The 17,514-nt window shown below is 39.8% G+C and overlaps 1 protein-coding gene across 1 annotated transcript in view; it reads right to left on the reverse strand.

Moving 5' to 3' along the window:
- Positions 1-6,975: 6,975 nt before the first annotated feature.
- The window catches only part of HIBADH (3-hydroxyisobutyrate dehydrogenase), an 84,471-nt gene continuing 73,932 nt past the window's right edge, over positions 6,976-17,514 (reverse strand). Inside the window, exons 7-8 of the mRNA XM_005480896.4 lie at positions 15,212-15,368; positions 6,976-7,378 (exon numbers count right to left, since the gene is read on the reverse strand). Coding sequence (XP_005480953.1) covers positions 7,220-7,378; positions 15,212-15,368 — 316 coding nt within the window. The 3' untranslated portion in view covers positions 6,976-7,219. The remainder of the gene's footprint in view (positions 7,379-15,211; positions 15,369-17,514) is intronic.

Genomic DNA, 17,514 nt, shown 5'->3' on the forward strand with positions numbered 1-17,514 from the left:
ACTGCCAGTCACCACTTGCCTATTAACATCCATGCAGAGGAACAGTGCTATTTCCAAATCAGGATCCTACTCCTTCTCACAAAGCAATTTTCTGCTGAGATTTCTAACTAAAAGGAAACCAGTAGCTTTCCTGCAAGTAAATAGCTTATTAAGGCTGGAAGTAGGGTTTGTGTGCAAAGACTGTCCTATGCAAATCGGAGCTGATGAGCACTTAACTAATCTGTTTACAGACCAGAGCTGCTGGGCAGGCCTCAGCGATTTTCTATCAAAGCAAAGAACCATTCTTTATGGGCATCTGGTTGTCCCTGAATTGGTAGTTTAAGCATATACCCTTGCTTCAAAGAAAGATCAAAGGATTTATTACTTCTAAATGAGTGCATTATTTCCACTTACTACTTTCTTGTTTGCAATGTGTTATTAACAGCACCATGGCGGGGTTACCTTAAGACTTGAGTTTCTCACAGATCCCTGAATGTGACTTTAGATGTTATATGTAGCCTATAATACACACGCTGTTACACAGATGGAGAAGGAAGTAAAATACTAGCAAACAGATTAGCGCATCCATGTGCAGGAAACTGATTAAAAAAATCCTACAAAGCAAACTAGCTATATTTTAATACAAAAAAAAAGAGGCTTTTTTGTTTTTACTGAAAATTTAAACAATGAATTTCTGTCAAAGCGACAGCCATAGGTCAGTGGACAGAGCCAGTTTTGGCTCCTCTTCATTTGAAAAGAAACCCACATCACTTCTGCTCTCAGAAAAAAAGCTGAGATACCACAGTCACAGAGTAGAACAACGATCAGTTCAATGAATAAATTCCTACTACCCCATAAATGCCTGCCACCACCATCCTTTTGGCTTACTGTTCATGGCTTAATTTACTTATTAAGTCTGGAAGAAACAAGGGACACACATTCATTATGTGCTTTCTGGCACTATTGGGAGCACATGGAGTGCAAGTTAAGACCTAGCATCTTATTTGTAGGCATACTGAAGGCCTACAGTCAGCTCAGGCACAGAACTGGAAAAGGAATTTTTGGGAAGTGCAGAAGTAGATTCCAGGCAGCCAGGGCCGAGGCAGACAAAGCTGCCAAAACTAGAGCCACAAGTGGCCCCAGGGAGAGTTTGGAGAGGCTGGTGTGATGTTTATTGCTCAGAGAGCAGAGCTGGGTGGTGTGATGCGGGACAGGAACTGCATTCTGCAGGCTGTGACTTTAGTGGCAGTATCTACAGAGGTCTGCAGACTCACTGTCTCCATCTTTATCATGGTGCCGGAGGGAGCAGATTGTGGTCCCCTTATCTGCTTTACAAGGAACCACCTTCTCCTGACAGACCCAGTGGGTCACACAGCACAAGAGGCTGCTTACTTCTCCTCTTTTAGAAAACACAGACTCTGCTTGCATCCATATAAATGAACACAGTTTATGTGCCCAGGGACAAGCAGAGGAAAAGTCATAGCAATAGGAGGTGTGGACAGGATCCAACAGCTTTCCAGTGAGAGTAACGCGTTGGCATCAGGTCCTGTAACCTACCAATCTCCATTTGCTTAGTGGTGTTTTTTTCCCTGTCTCCTGACAAGGACCAGAAATTGCTTTTTCTTGAGCATGATTAGCAAATTAACACAGTCAAATCCAGGAAAAAGCTCCAAACAACTGACATACTGAGGGCTCTTAGTGCCCTGCAATGAATAGGTTCAAATAAAGTAGAACTTGTATGAAAACCTTGAAAGTAGAAATGAAGAAGAACCCAAGCACATCTTAAATCCCAGTGCTGAAGCTTCAGCTTCAGTCACCAGAGTGTGACTGATGTCAGTCTTTTTTGTGGACTGCAGTGTGACAGCAGTGTGACACAATTACACAACATCAAGGGGACCTTTACGTATTGTACAAGCAGAGAATGAGTAACAGGGCACAGACTGCCAGAAGGATGCTGTAAAACAGGCAACAGCTACAAGACCCAATGGATTAACCCACTAAATATTGGTCGTTGAAAGCTTCCAGGTTTTCAGGAAAATAACATGACTGAAAAGCAAAAATGGCCCACTGTTACTAGCCACAAACTAGACAGTTTATGTACTGGAAACAGCACTGCTGGCCCAGTATTTACCCAGGAAAGCCTTTGGGATTAGGGAGATGCAGATATACAAACCAGCCACCTTACAGGTATGCCTGCATCCAGTGGTTACAGCCCAGTTAATGCTGTTACATCACTTGGAAGGAGACTCAGAGCAAAGCAAGCAGCTCAGAGAATTAAAGAAGTATTCTTTAAGTTACTTCCCTACCGCTGCTCCCTAAGTTGCCTGCATATTTTCTCATCATGCTCTCAAACTCAAGATGGACAGCAGCAATACTTGATTTTGGCCAAATAAAACTTACACCTGACCATATTTAAAGCCTACAAATTTTGTTTTACTTGTCTGGTTTCTCCTTTGAATTTCAACAAGTCAAAATTATAACTAATTTACTTTCTAAAAATGCTGTAGGGACTGAAATGCATTCTAACAACATTTGCATTTCTTTCCAGAGTAGCTGCATTTTAGGTACAGGCAAACATCTTTTTATGAGTTAGATTTCAGTCAGTTTTGGCCAGTGTTCCAAGTCTTTTTGAAATCAATGAACTTCATAAAACATATGTTAGAACATTTATTATCTCCATATACAGCATTTACTCTAACAAACCAAACTCTGTCATCACTAATTGAGGCTCAGTAAAACTAGATGAAGAAACAGACTATGTTATTTCTTACTTCAAATGAAAATCCAGACCTCATCTTAGGGTCAAGGTCAAAAGGAAGAGCTAGGTGAAAATGCAGAAAGAGCCAGACGGCTTTTAATTATACAGAAGTTGTTACGAGACATTTAGTACTTTAGAAAGGTTTATCCACCTGTTCCAATTTACCCCAAGTGCTCACAATCCATGATGAATTCCAAAGCCAAAAAAAATCACTGCCATATGGATGCCTAGCTCTATGTCACACATCTATTGAACACACCAGCCATAAAAATATTAATTTTTTGTCCATCCGAGAAAACTTTGTAACCTTTGCTATTATTCTTATTGGAAAAAATGTAATGTGCAACTGTGCCAGCAGGCTGGACAGGTTGTGACAAAGCATATATAGAAAGCAACAGATCTTAAAAATACCAGCAGCCTTCAAGGATCACACATTCATTAAGGTGTTGCACAGAATGAAAATATATTCTTGCTACTGAAAGCGTGAGCTTTTCATAAGCAGCATTTAATCTAACTTGTAGAAGCTGAACTAAAGTTCAACAAAAGACAAAAGTAGTGCAGAGTACTCTAATGCCACATTGCGTCACTGAATCAAGGAAACACAACAGAAGTTTCCAAACTGCTTCAAAGTTTCCACAGCTTACTAGCCAGTCTTATAAAGGCAGACAATATTCTCAACTTGTCTTGAGGAAAGCTGAGATTCTCCTTCACTCTTTATATGAAGGAGAAAATCATGATGATGTGAAAACAAATCAAAAGCAACAGGTATCACTGCTGATTAAGTTAGTACCCTCAGACTTGTGCCTGGATAGATTTGATCTTACAAATCAAGCTGGCAGACTAAAAGAAAGATATCTACTGCATAAATACAGTAACCTTTGTATGATGGCAGCCTTTCTCTGCCTGTTTCAGTCTTGCAGTTAAGTAAGCCATTTGATAAAAACTCCTTGTGGCAGAGCTCTAAGATTTAAACAGCTGAAAAGACAGGTAGCTCTGTGCTCATGCAGGCAGAGCCAGCAGCTATTTTGCGCTCCTCAGTATCTCTCTCTCATCCAGTGTGGGACAACAATTGGATGGAGACTGGCTATACATACCTCAGTGGCTTGTGCTGGATCCTTCCTCTCACAGCCACCACCCCATCTTCTCATAATCCTAATGCCAGTTATGTGGAACAACCCCAGCCAGAGAGATGTGCTTGAGCTGCTCCAAAGATGCATCTTGGACACATTTGCAGTGTAATCATGTGGGCAATTCAACACACACTGTGAAATTTTGGCAGTATTGAATTAAATGGCCAAATTCCCATTGATTAAAGCAGAGCCAGACTTCCACATATAATATTTTTACTTGGTCAGAACACCTCCTCCTTCTCCTGAGGCTTGTAAGAGCCATAAATAAGGTTAAAGCAATATAGTACTCAGAGGTTTTAAGAGAAGGCCTCCTCTGTTTAACAATCACCAAAAATAGTTGCTTAAGATGGGTTATACTGAATCATAAATGAGAGAAGGCTGCTGAAGACTTTTCAAAATAAAAAAACATGACTACTTTTATTGGTTGTCAATGTTTTCTTATTAGTCAGTAAATGCATTCGATATAGGTGAGTTTCCAAAGTAAGCATGATGGGAGGGCTAGTTTGAGATTCAAACTAAAAAGAAGTGACTTCAAGTTTCCCTTTGTGACATTTACAAGATATGCCATTAATTTCATGTACCCAATTTGCGTGTATGTACTGGATGGCAATTAGTATAGAAATTCAACCAGTTTTACCATCTTTCTGTCCAACTCAACAAATTACAATTTTCAAAAACTGTCTCTGACAGTGACAAAAATCATTCTGGTATTTGCCTAATTTTCACAGAGACAGAATCATATCTCAAGCAAAAGATACATTACAAACACATACACATGCAGAGTAGCCATAGGTAGCAGGTTCTATCATCACTATACATATACAGTAATAAAATATTCTCCTGCAAAATTAGTAAAAAAAAAATCAAACGTGCTCTAATATAAATAATGTTACTGGCTTCAGGTATTGGACATCATTGATGTTTTCAAGGCACTTTCTATAACAACATTTATTTAAGAAGTTGTTTCTGACTTTGCCAAACTAACTGCTTGTTCTAAAACTTTATTTGCTGGCCGTCTGCCCTGAAGCTGGGGTTTTGGCTTTTTTTTTCTTTTGTTTGTTTGTTTTTAATTTCAGCCACAATTCTCCTCCAAGAAGGAGACCACGGGACACTTTCTTGGTTTGCCAAAATGGCATTCTGGCAGACTTTCCTTCAACTTGATCACCCCGTGCTTTGGAGTGAGAATTAAAAATTTGATGAGAGATTATGAGGGAGGAGAAAAGAACACCAGCAAGCTTAAGCTACGAGCCTTAGAGAGGAACATAAAAATAACAATGAGGGTTCCACATATTTAATAGAAGCTTTATGATTTCAGAGGCTAAAAACTTCAAAAACTCTCTCACTGAGCATATTCTCTTCTCTCCTGACTCCCAACAATTTTATGTGCATGTAATGTCTTGAGAAAATAAATGATCATGCTTCCTGCAAGCCCAGGCCTACAGGTAAACCCAGGGTTTTAGCAAACACCTTTATAGCAAATGCAGCCACAGGCTGGGGTGGACAGCAGAAGGACGTCTCCCATACGTGCTGTGATGCCAGACAGATCTGCAAGCCAAACACAGAGGATAAAAACTGAACACTCCTACAATTCCTTACCTCATCCATTACAAAATGTCCAAATGCAAAAGGATCCCACTGTCAAAAACAACCTTCACTACTTGACCCCAAAGTCATAACAAGACTAGATCTACCCTTTTTATGTGAGGCAGGAGTCCTGTAGGAAATAAATGTAGTATGGGATCCTGTTAGCAAAGATCAAACCACACACCTGCAACTGTGGTGCCATGTTGCACCTGAGTGGCTGTTTGTGCCACAGCTAGTTTTGTGTCTAATTCCTAAATGAAGGCAATTCTGTGGAAACAATACTGTTAACAAAAGAGAGACAAACCATTTTTTAAAAGTACAATTGCTCTCAGTAGTTCTATACTCATATACAACAATAATGAATCCCAAATCCTCGAATCACCTGGAATGGCAAACAGTTTTCAAAGAAAGCTGAAAAGAGAAGAGATCAACTGTTACTGTTTAATAGCTTTTGCATGATGTTACTAATTTGTTGGAAGAGAGTGTCCAAGTTGTCTGATTATTGACAGAATTGAGCTAATTCAAGCACACAATTTTGATAACCTAATGTGCATCTATAAAAGGATCTATCATACAACCAAAACGGGAATGTAGATGCATAATTGACCATTAAGCATAGAGTTTGAATGTGAGCAGTTCTAGTACAATCAGCATGAGTACTTATAAAGCCAAATATGTACCTGTACTTTGGCAAGACCAATGGGAAATGAATGGATAGGGTAATATGTATGCAAATACATTTGCATATATTATATATTTGTCTGCATTTCACAACAAGAGCTTTTGAAAGGCTTAGGTTTGCAAGATGATCTGATAATCTGTAGGAAACCCAGCAAATTAGAAAATAAGACCACTTAGTGTAAGTTTTTTTGGTTAATACTGCATGTACAAGACTCACTTAAACAAAAAGCAAATAATTGTGCAGCAAGCATTTACCAGTATAGATTTTATTTCTTTTCAAAATAATAGGGTTTGTTAAGATTTAAAATACTTTAGTAATTACCTAAAACAAATGTACACTTTGTTAGAACTTCTGGTAAGTGCTGATCTTGAGTTCTGAAAATGTGTGACAGAATACAAGAAAATATAAAATTGGGTTAGCAAAATACAGTAACGGAGCTTTACAAGAGAGACACACATTCTATATTATTTGACTTAGGTCTATCAGGTAAACATGGTGTAACAGCTTTCCACTTAATACACGTGCCTATAAACTTAATCTGCAATCTAAATCCCAGGAAAAATTAACTTCTGATCAACTCAAGGCTACTAGGTCCAAAACAAAAAAAAAAATCCATCTCAAGACATGTTTTGTCATTGAACATATATTCCCTTTTTCCATAAGGTATTAATTTTAAATTTTAATAGATCACTATATATGATAAAATTGTAATAAAACATTCTCTTATTTTTCATGATTCAACTAAATCTGTAGCCATAACGTAAGTTATTTTATATGAGAACAATTAAGTGTTTCATAAAAAAAATATTTATTTATTGCATCTAGTGAAAAAAACTTTGATGGTTCTTAAAAAAAAAAAAAAAAAAAAAAAGGACTTGCTCTTGGCTAATTGCCAAACAAACCCCCTTCCCTGCAGCTTGCCTTTTCAAGAATTTTAAAGAAACTCTGGAGTTCTTTGTGGTCTGGACAGCCAAAGATGATTAATCTGTATGGAAGCAGGATGCTTGATTAAATCCACAAACTTCCAAATGAGCTATAAGGATAAAAAAATGTGGTTTGTTATTGTGTCCATTTCCAAAGGACAGCTCACAAGCTTTCCTCCTCACGTAAAAACTGGAACACAGCTGAGAAGTCTTTCATGGCATAGCCTTTGGCACACATCATCCTGTAGATCTGATGTGCCTGGGAGCCCAAAGGAACTGGTGTCTTCGTGTTGGTGGCAGAAATCTGGGCCAAGCCAAGATCCTGTGGCGGGCAAGAAGAGGGAGGAAGAGGGCAGAGAGGAAGAATGGAGGGAAAGAAAAAGAGAAAAAGTCAGGGGAGAAACAACAAGGACATAAACAGCCATGCACATATCATAGGTTATTTGGTTTCCACTGTAACAAGAACTCTACTGCCAGCAAGTACAATACTCCGGCCTTAAGATATCAGACCTGAAGGAAGCAGGTCTTTTCTAGTTTTTATTTTTTAAAACAGTAATTCAATGTTGTTCAACATAAAAACCTCAAACTTTACCAGTCAGGCACAGGAGGAGAACAGGAGGAATTTTAAGATTCTAGATCTTTATATAACCTGGTAGCAAGACTCAGAATCTTTTTCCCCATTGAGTATGTCATCTCAAGTAAGAAAATCTCCCTGGCTATTCACTGAAGCATTTCACATAGATTCTAAGAGTATAATTCAGTTCTTTTGGCAAGAGGAATTTTTTATTACTATAAACAGATTACGAATCAGGCAGAAGAAATTTCAAGAACAAGAAAATGGAAGGCACTTAGCAAATATACATTTACTATAATTTAAATGGTTAATGTCAAAATGAGACTCATAGGTCACTTAGTGAATATAATTGGTTTGTTGCCTAATTGGAAGGATGTATTAGAGAATTGCTTAGGGGGCAGTCCTGGGCCTGCTGTAACTCAAAATTCTTCTTGAATGACTTTTTCTTTAATGATTTTATTTAATAGAGGCACATAGAGAAGAATTCCACTGTGTTTTTAAATACTGTATTTGGGTCAACAAGAGGGAGGGAAGGTTCAAAGAGGACAAATTTGAAATGTGTCCTACTTGGTCAACTACGGTTATAATCTGAAACAAATAGGGCAGAACCCAAAGGTGAGTATCAGGTACTATGACTAACCATAGCTAGCCAGAAATAGTCAGCTGCCAGCTAGGCTGTAGCTTGAACTCTAAGCTGAATCAGACATGAAACAACCCAAAGACAGAAGCACTAACGAGGGCCTGGATATATATTAAAAATCTCTTGACTAAGTAGGTAGGAAAGTAATGCCTGCACTGAAGGCTGCCTTTAAGATCTTGTTAATGAAATCAATGTTTGGGGTCAATATTTCAAATAAGTTGCAAAAGAACCTCTCAAATATTACTAGTAAATGCCTGTATTTCCTATCCATTCAGAACTGTGGTAGTTTATAGAATCTGCTGTGTGGTTGATTTTCTTCCTGTTTTTCAGTGGTTTGGGTTGGAAAGGACCTTAAAGATCATCTAATTTCAAGTCCCCAACCTTGGGAAGGGACATCTTCTACCTGACCAGGCTGCTCCAAGCTCCATCTAACCTGGCCTTGAACACTTCCAGGGATGCGGCATCCACAACTTCTCTGGGCAACCTGGGCCAGTGGCTCACCAGCCTCACAGTAAAGAATTCCTTCCTAGCATCTAATCTAAATCTACCCTTTTTCAGTTTGAAGCTATTAGCCCTTATCCTGTCACTACATTTCCAAAAGTCACACTCCATATCTCTTGTAGGCTTCCTATAATTCTTGGAAGGTGCTATAAGGTCTTCCCAGAGCCTTCTCTTCTTCAAGATGAACAACCTCAACTCTCTCAGCCTTTCTTCATAGGAGAGATGACCCAACCCTCTGACAATCTTCACCAGTCTCTCTGCACTCACTCCAGCAGGTCCATGGCCATCTTATGTTGGGGCCCCCAGAGCAGGACACAGCACTCCACATGGGGTCTCACTATAGCAGAGCAGAGGGCGAGAATTGCCTCCTTAGACCTGATGGTCACGTTGTTTTGATGCATCTCATGATGTGACTGGATTTCCGGGCTACAAGCATACATTGCCAGGTCACACTGAGCTTCTGGTCCACCCATACGCCCCAAGTCTTTCTCCCCAGGGCTGCTCTCAATCCATTCTTTGCCCAGCCTGTATTCGTGCTTGGGATTGCCCCAACCTGAGTGCAACACCTTGCACTTGGCCTTGTTGAAATTAATGGGATTTGCAAGGGCCCACCTCTCACACTGAGCAAAGTCTTTGAGCATCTCAGCCTGCTCCAAATTCTGGGCAACCAAGTCCTAACTCTATATAAGTCCTGTATCTATAGAGGCTTTTCTCACTGTTCTTGAAGTATCTCGTCAGGTTTAATTTTATGAGGGCTTCAGCTTTCCTAACCTGATTCCTGGCTGCTTGGAAAATTTGTCTGTATTCTTCCAAGCTTACCCATCCTTGTTTCCAACCTCTGTAAGCTTTCTTTCTGTATTCTTCCCAGCCTACCTGTCCTTGTTTCTAACCTCTGTAGGCTTTCTTTTTGTGACTGAATTTGTCCAGTAACTCGTTGTTCATCAGCACAGACCTCCTGATGGTTTTGCCTGACTTCTTCCTTGTTGGGATGCATTGTTCCTGAGCCTGGAGGAGGTGATCCTGGAATATTAATCTGCTCTCTTGTGCCCCTCTTTCCTTCAGGGCCTTATCATGGTACTGTACTGTGCAGATTCTTGCAGAGGCTGAAGCTGGCTCTCCTGAAGTCCAGGGTAGTGAGTTAGTTGTGTACCTTCCTTGCTGCCCTAAGGACCTCAAACTACACTGCTGCATGATCACTGCAGCCAAGGCTGCTCTTGAGATTCACATTCCCCACCAGCCCCTCCTTGCTGATGTGAACAAGGTCCAACATAACAACCTCTCATTATTGGCTCCTCTGTCTTTGGAGAAAGAGGTTCTTGCCAACACATTCCAAAAACTTCCTGGATTGCTTATGCTTTGCTGTGCTGCCCCTCCAGCAGATATCAGTGTGGTTGAAGTCCCTCCTGAGGACCAAGGCTTGTGGATGTGAGATAGATCCTATTTGTCTATATTTGTCTCATTTGCTCAGTCTTCAGATCTGATAGGCTGTAGAAGGTCCCTACTATAATGTCACCTGTCCCTACTCTCCTGTTAACCCTGACCCATAAACTCTCATTCAACTCCTTCTCCATCCCCAGGCAAAGCTCCATGCACTCCACCTGGTCACTGACCTAGAGCCTGAACCCTTCCACTCCAACCCCCCAGTCAGAGGATTCATCCCTCCATGTCTCTGTGATGCCAGTAAGATCACAGCCCTGCAGGTATGCACACACAGCATTTTCATTGAGTCATTTAAACTGGCCCCTGATTAAGCCAAGCTTACTGGCTGGAATGGCTGTAATTCTTTTGTGCTGTTCTTCATGTGCTCTCCTAACGGACCTGCAATTCACCTCCAGGCTCTGGACAGCTATTGCTGTTCTGGCATCAAAATGGTAGGAGTGGGATGAATGCAGGTTACCCCTCCCCAGATAACTCTAGCTTAAAGCTTTCTTCACCACAGCTCTGCAAGCCTGCAAGGAAAGATGCTCTTCCCCTACTCTGACAGATGGTTCCCATCCTTGATACAGAAGAACTGAAAGACTGTAGTACTGCTGAGAGCACCTTTGACTTCTCAGGGATGACTTACAAGACAGGTCTTTACTTTTTGTGTGTCTGGATTTGAATTAGCACAAGGAAATTCAAGATCTTACTCTACTCTCTAAATGTCACTTCGATCTGTAAATCGGCTCTATAAAGGTCATTCTGATACAAATCAGAATTATAGTTACTTTTCCTATTACCCTCGAATGACTTCAAGCTCTAGGAAAATGGGAAAAACATACATATCAGATGTCACAGAATCCAAAATAGTTTTCATCTACATCAGGGCAGATCATTTCTTCTCTGTGAAAAAGACTGATGAGCTGACAAAGCCAGGAACACTTACTTTAACCTGCATACAGTAAGATATTTCATGATATATATTAGCCCTCGTTGTGAAATCTGTACCCATTTTATTCATTTTATTCAAGAAAGCTTAACTAATGTAATGGAATATTAGAAACGCAAAGTCATCTAATTCCAACCTAGTGAAAGTACTTGGTATTGGTAGTGGTGACCGATCTATTTCTCTCTGAAGGGACATTCACAGAAACAATTACTGAAAATTTTGAATGGACTGTTAGCACAAATACAATTTCATAGATGTCCTGGTTTTGGCAATGGACAAGGTTAATTTTTGAAGTAGCTGTGAGGGGGTGGAGCCTTGCACCATGTGGGCATGGCCAAGACCTCAATGTTATTTGGTACCATCCTTTGCCATTGCTGGGGTGTGCAAAGGAACTTTCTCGGGCTTCACTGAAAAAAGGATGTTTTTTTCTGGTTGAAGAAAAGTGTGGTGGGCGGCTCTGTACACCATTGCTTTTCATTGTCCTGGGCATGGTGAACATTTTGCATTTAAATAATCCTCTCTTTTGCTATTAGTATGTTGCTGTTACTGTTTGTGTTCTTATATCATGGCTGCTTCCCATAAATAGTTCTTTTCTCAACCCATGATCTCCGCCTCTTGTGTCTCTGGCTAGAGGGGGAGGGGAGCAGCTCATGGGGTTTTTTGTGGGAATACTAAACTGGGGGATAGCATTCCTAAACCAAGGCAATCAAGTAGCTCTGTTCACTTCCTGGAAGTGTGACTCCAAGATGGTTGAAATATTCCATAACATTTCAATAATCAAACGGACAAGAACTCCTGACTGAAACGCAGGAAGGTTGCTTTGCTTTTTTAAAACTCCATTCTATGAATTGGAGCTTTGAAGGAAAAAAACACAAGAAAATGTAAGTAAAGCTTATGTTTAGCTTCAGATTGTGAAGTATTTTGCCCCTTTTCAGTTGAGGCTGGAGATTCCTCAAGTGAAATAGTACAAAACAGCTCAGAAAGAAATTTCCCTTTGCTGACTTATTTGGAAAAGTAAAAATGAGACCATAGTTTATGGCTTCTCTTATACTCTTTGGAACTGACAACATCTTCCAGATGTCTCAGTGCACTGAATATTCTAACACTTTTCCTCAGCTTAGAATAGGGAAACAGATTCTCTTCCACAATTTGCTTCCACTTTAGAATTACCTGGTTCCTTGCATTTATTTTGCAGGTGATATAAATGAAACTGCCATTTGGAATAAAGCTCAAAGGCTGCCTTGACATGACTCAAGAGGAGTATGATATAAATCTAGCTCTTCTCAGGATCCAAAGTTGACATTTAATTAGCAACTGTGCTGTAAATGAAAGATGGAACTTCTGGCCTGCCAATGCTTTGGAAACAAACATGGCGTGGTAAACTAAACTAGATTTTTTTAAAACACAAAATCTTTAGAGCAGGTTTCACAGTAAGTTGACTAAATTGTATGTTTCAGTATCACATTTCAAGACCAAAGAGCTTCTCAGAAGTGTCTGGCAAACTTTTCTGACCCAAACACTTAAAATAAAGTTCCTCTGGCTCTGTTTGAGAGATTTTGATGACAAAATATTTTTAAGAAAGCCTTTGACTTCTACCATCTCTGATATGTGAGCAGGAGCTTGAAGTTTAGTAACGGTGTTCAGTGACTGTTACTGAGGCACTCCTAGTTATTTTCACTGTGGAATATTTTCACCTCAGGCTCAGGGTTTCATCTACCTCTTTCTCCTTTGAATACATTCTTTTTTATTTCTTAAGTGGCAAAATCATGCTCTGCATTTCTCTTAAAAAAAGTCCCCACCTCAAACAATTCACAAACTGCATAGTATGTCACGCATCATGATGAAATGGATAGCAGCAAAATTCTTTCTACAAACTAAAAGGCAGTGTCTTAGAAGGGGTCACCACTGCACCACAGAACAGCCTGAACATGATCAGCTGTCTTGGCTACTTATTCAAGAAATCTTCCATCTGTATAGAAAAACAGAGCATAGTTCAAGAGGCATGAGAGGAATTTAATGCCTTTCCCTCTTACTGAGGATTCCAGCCTAAAGAAGGCTTCAGGACTGTCAGGAGAGGTGAGTCAGAAGAGGTGAACAGCAATTACAAATCTCTCTGAGGAGCTCTCTCTTGGTTATCATTGATGCTTTATAACCAAAAGCTGGCAGTTTCAACAGGCATAAACCAGGCTGCTATTCCTTCAATTAAAGAAAGATCTTTCAGGGCATTCTTCCAGGGGAGATGAAGACCAAATGAAAAAAACCAACCCTTTAGAAAGAAACTTAAAAGGGAGGGAAGAAAATGTGTGCCCCTATAGCATTTATACTATGAGACTATTCTGCACAAGACTGAGATCTATCAGTCATGAGAACAGAGATTGCAGCATGAAACATGGCACAACAGGCAGAACAGATTCTGAAAACAACACACAACATGGCAACAAGCTTTGAGGCAGGGCCAAGATCAGGTTGCTTATCTCTAATTGCCTGGCAAACTCCAAGCAATAACCTAATGCTTTTTATAAGTATGTAATTTAAACAACACTTTATTGTCCCTGATGTTCAATAACATGCACACAATGTAAAAACTGCTACTTTTCAATATTTTAACACATTCTTCAAAGAAATGAAAGTTCCTGATCACTGGTCCATAAACATAAAATGTAGCAGCCATTGAGGGGTTGTGAGCCATGCAGCATTAGCAAAGCTTTTTGGTGCTACCACATGCAAAACACTCTGGGCCCACTCTGAAGAGAAGTTGGATAATTTAATTGAGCAAATGCACCAATTGTCCTAAATCAACTGCAAAATGACATGAACAGTATCACTAAGAGCTCCAGCACTTTGGAGATTTGCATGGTAATATCTGAGTTCACCAGCTTTGAGAATGCTGTTTTAGTTTTAAGTGCTACATTTTCACCTACATGGAAGAGCTGAAAATGGACAGAATGCCTAACAGGTTGGGAGCACTCAATAAAGTGGTATGCATAAAACCTATCCTGTATGAACCCAAATGCCTCCCTCAGGACAGTATCTCCATGAAATGGATATTCAGTGCAGAATTATTTCATGCACTTAGATGAGACATCTCTTCCAGAGCTGATTTTATAATTTACCTTAGGCAATCATTGTTCTCAGTGAAGAAGTAGTTCAAGAGTCAGAGTTCTCTATCTCCTTCCTCCAGCTGTGTGTCCTATCAGTGGGATGCAGAGCTCTGACCTCCTTGCTCTTTGGCCTCTAAAAGCTTTGCTTTCCTGACCACAGAGTGACTCAGGACAGTGCTTTTCTTGGAAAAACCAAGGGCATGGCAGTAAGTGCATCCTCCTGGTATGGGATAACAGTAGGTCTTCAAATTCCTACTGCTGAGAAGGACCTAAACCCCAGATCTCCCACTTTGTGGACAAGCAATTTAGATTACTATGTAATTACTCATGAGAAGCCCTTCTTCTGTCACCAGCTAAGACAATTCAGGAGAGCTCACAGAACGATGCAGAAACCTGCAGGAGATCAGTCTGTGGTCACATGGGTTCTTTCTGCATTTCAGATGGCCTTAGGCAAAAGGACATGCACACAAGCAATTGGCTCTGCAAGGAAGGGCTTGCTAGAGATGCCCAGGAGCACAGTTAATGGTATCTGGAAGAGAGTGGGCCCAAAATCTGAGATGCTTATGCCACTATCAGCACCTAATTGAGTCACTTGGATTTCCAGTGCTCTCTCTTGAATTCTATCTTGAACTTAGGCTCCTAAATTCTAGACCAGTCATGCAAGAGGCACCAAAATGGTTTGCTCACTATATTCACAGGTCCATTGGGACTCCTTTATTAAGGCAGAACTCAAAAAGATCATGCAGATAATCTCACTGAGTGGCTCAGCAGTAATAGTGGCTAGAAAAAAGCTGGAGACTAAGGAAAAGCCCTGTAAATAACTCATTAATTCAGAGCTACAGGAAGAGCTCAGTTCCCCTCTATTCATGCCTATATATTATCCTGTAATCACAAGTTTTCACTGAAAAGACCGTTTGCTGGAAGCCCAGAGAGAAGCAATTGCACATACTTGACATGCAAGTGTTATGTACCTTAGCCATGAGTGTTGTTCCAAAGCCACCTTGATAATTGTTGGATGAGGGTACTCCTTCCATCACTCCAGGAACAGGGTTGTATGTATCGCTTGACCAACAGCGACCTGAGCTCATATTCAGGATTTTGGCCAGCAGTTTTGGGTCAAGGCCTAATCTGTCAAAGGTCAAAGAAGAGAAGTGTTAATGTCAAAACGCACAAGACATGGGTGACTTGTTTTATATCTTAGAACCCTACTATCATTCCTCTCCCTTTATTATAAGTCATGAAAAATGACAGAGTATTGATATTGGGGGCAGGGATGCTATATCTTAAATTAAAAAGCATCAATCCACCATTTAAGCAGTAGGTTTTCAAAGCTTTTTTCCTTTTGCACTAAGAAAATCCTCTTCACCTAGCAATTTTGAAAGTGCAAGCAAATTAAAGGTCCTTTGAGAACAATAGTTACCTTGTATTTCAATTACTGACAGGCATTCCCTGTTCTGCTACCTACTAGGTCACATACTTGTTCTTCATATAAAAATATTCTCTGAATGAAGTAAAAAATTCACAAGCAAGTATGGCAACATGAAAACGGTTGTGCAATGCGTTTATATGTGAACACTAGTGCATTTCTGAAGTAAACACGATACCGCTATTGATTCTGCTCTAATAATGTGATAAAAATGCTGCACTTAACAAAAAAACTTCACCGCCACATACAGCTGTGCATTCTTGTCTTTGCTATTGTTAAATCTTCATTATATGCTCCTGCTTATGAGGCAAGTCTGCATTTCACTGTGACATATGTTATCTATTCGCAAACATATATTATAGTTCTGGGTCAGCTGCTGATAAGGTTACTGATCCCGATAAAACAAAGCTTGTCCAAGTAGAAACGTCATTTGTTCTACCATGGAGAGGATGGCATAAACTGCTGCTCAGTGCAGACCCTGAAAATTCTTCAATATTTTACAAAATTAACCCTCTTATGAATTCCCGCTTATGCTGATAATAAGTTGCAAGTGTAATTTTACATCAGTTGCATTAATACCAAGGACAAGCAGCAGCAGTTTATCTGGCATTGTACAAATGTTCAGCTACACACAGGACAAAAGAGAAAGCAAGGGAACTATCTCCAGTAACAATTCAAGATGAGAAAAGGACATTTTAAAAGGGATATATCACAACCTTACACAAAGTTTATTTAAATAAATTTCAATGTTTTTTATGTTAGATCTCACATCACAGACTTTTGCAGATTTCCCACAGCCTAACAGTGCTTCCAGACACAGTAGCGCTCAAAGTTTTAATTTGTAGATGAGAAAAGCTCTTCACCAGTGGAACAGTTGCTAAAATGCATGTCTATCTATTCCAGTAGGCATTCTGGATTTGAAAAACTACATTTAACATAGTCAACCCTACAGCATGGCTCCTACTCCTATAGTGGCACTGTGTCCTGCAAGTCTGCCTTCCTAATGCTAAGCAAGATAATTTTCTGTATTTCAGACAGCTTTTTAGCAGCACTGCTGTGCACTTTCATTTATTATTTGCTGCAGCAGACCCTGGAATTCAATGGAAAGTCTCCGCTGGCCTAAATGGGATCAAGCTTTATGCTCTTCCCCATTTTTTTTCCAACCCTCTGATTCAACTGAATGCTTATAATGATAATTTATTTAAAAATAAAAACTGTGTTTTCCAGCACCAATATGTTTTCACAGTACTTTTTTGTGCACAGTGGATCAAAGTCCTCACCATAAAAGCCTTCATCAAGAGCCACTCCAAATAATGGCTTTAATTGTTTTAATAAAAAAACCCCACACTGGGAGCATGCAAAGCCTGAGCTTTCAAATACACAGAGGTTGCTTTTTTCCCCTCAAACAAATCCCTTGACTTGTCTGTTTCTTTATCATTGTTACACCCAGATTAGTATTTTTACCAATGTAGTGCCTGCTTGTGCTATATCCAACTGCATGGAGAGGCCTGCAATTATAGCTGTGAGTATACTGCAAGACAGAGAGCTTATTATTTCAAAACACATATAACCCTCCCAAAGAATGCTCTTTTTACAGTGTTCCAACTACCTCTCTGTGAAAGTATACTTTAAAAGATATGCATGCATTATACAGATATGTAAAATACTGTCTTGCACTAGATCTGACATATTTTTGCTCTGGGAAAAGAAAAAGGAAGATAGTGTCAGTTTGTATCCCTGCTTCTTCAAAATTCATAGCTCTTAAACACCATGCAGCTTCTCTTCAGGAGACCTGAATCTATTTTTTTTTCTCCTTTGCAGCAAGTGTATCATTAATAAGAGCAAGTT

Source organism: Zonotrichia albicollis, chromosome 1 (assembly GCF_047830755.1).
Source record: "Zonotrichia albicollis isolate bZonAlb1 chromosome 1, bZonAlb1.hap1, whole genome shotgun sequence".
NCBI lineage: Eukaryota > Metazoa > Chordata > Aves > Passeriformes > Passerellidae > Zonotrichia > Zonotrichia albicollis.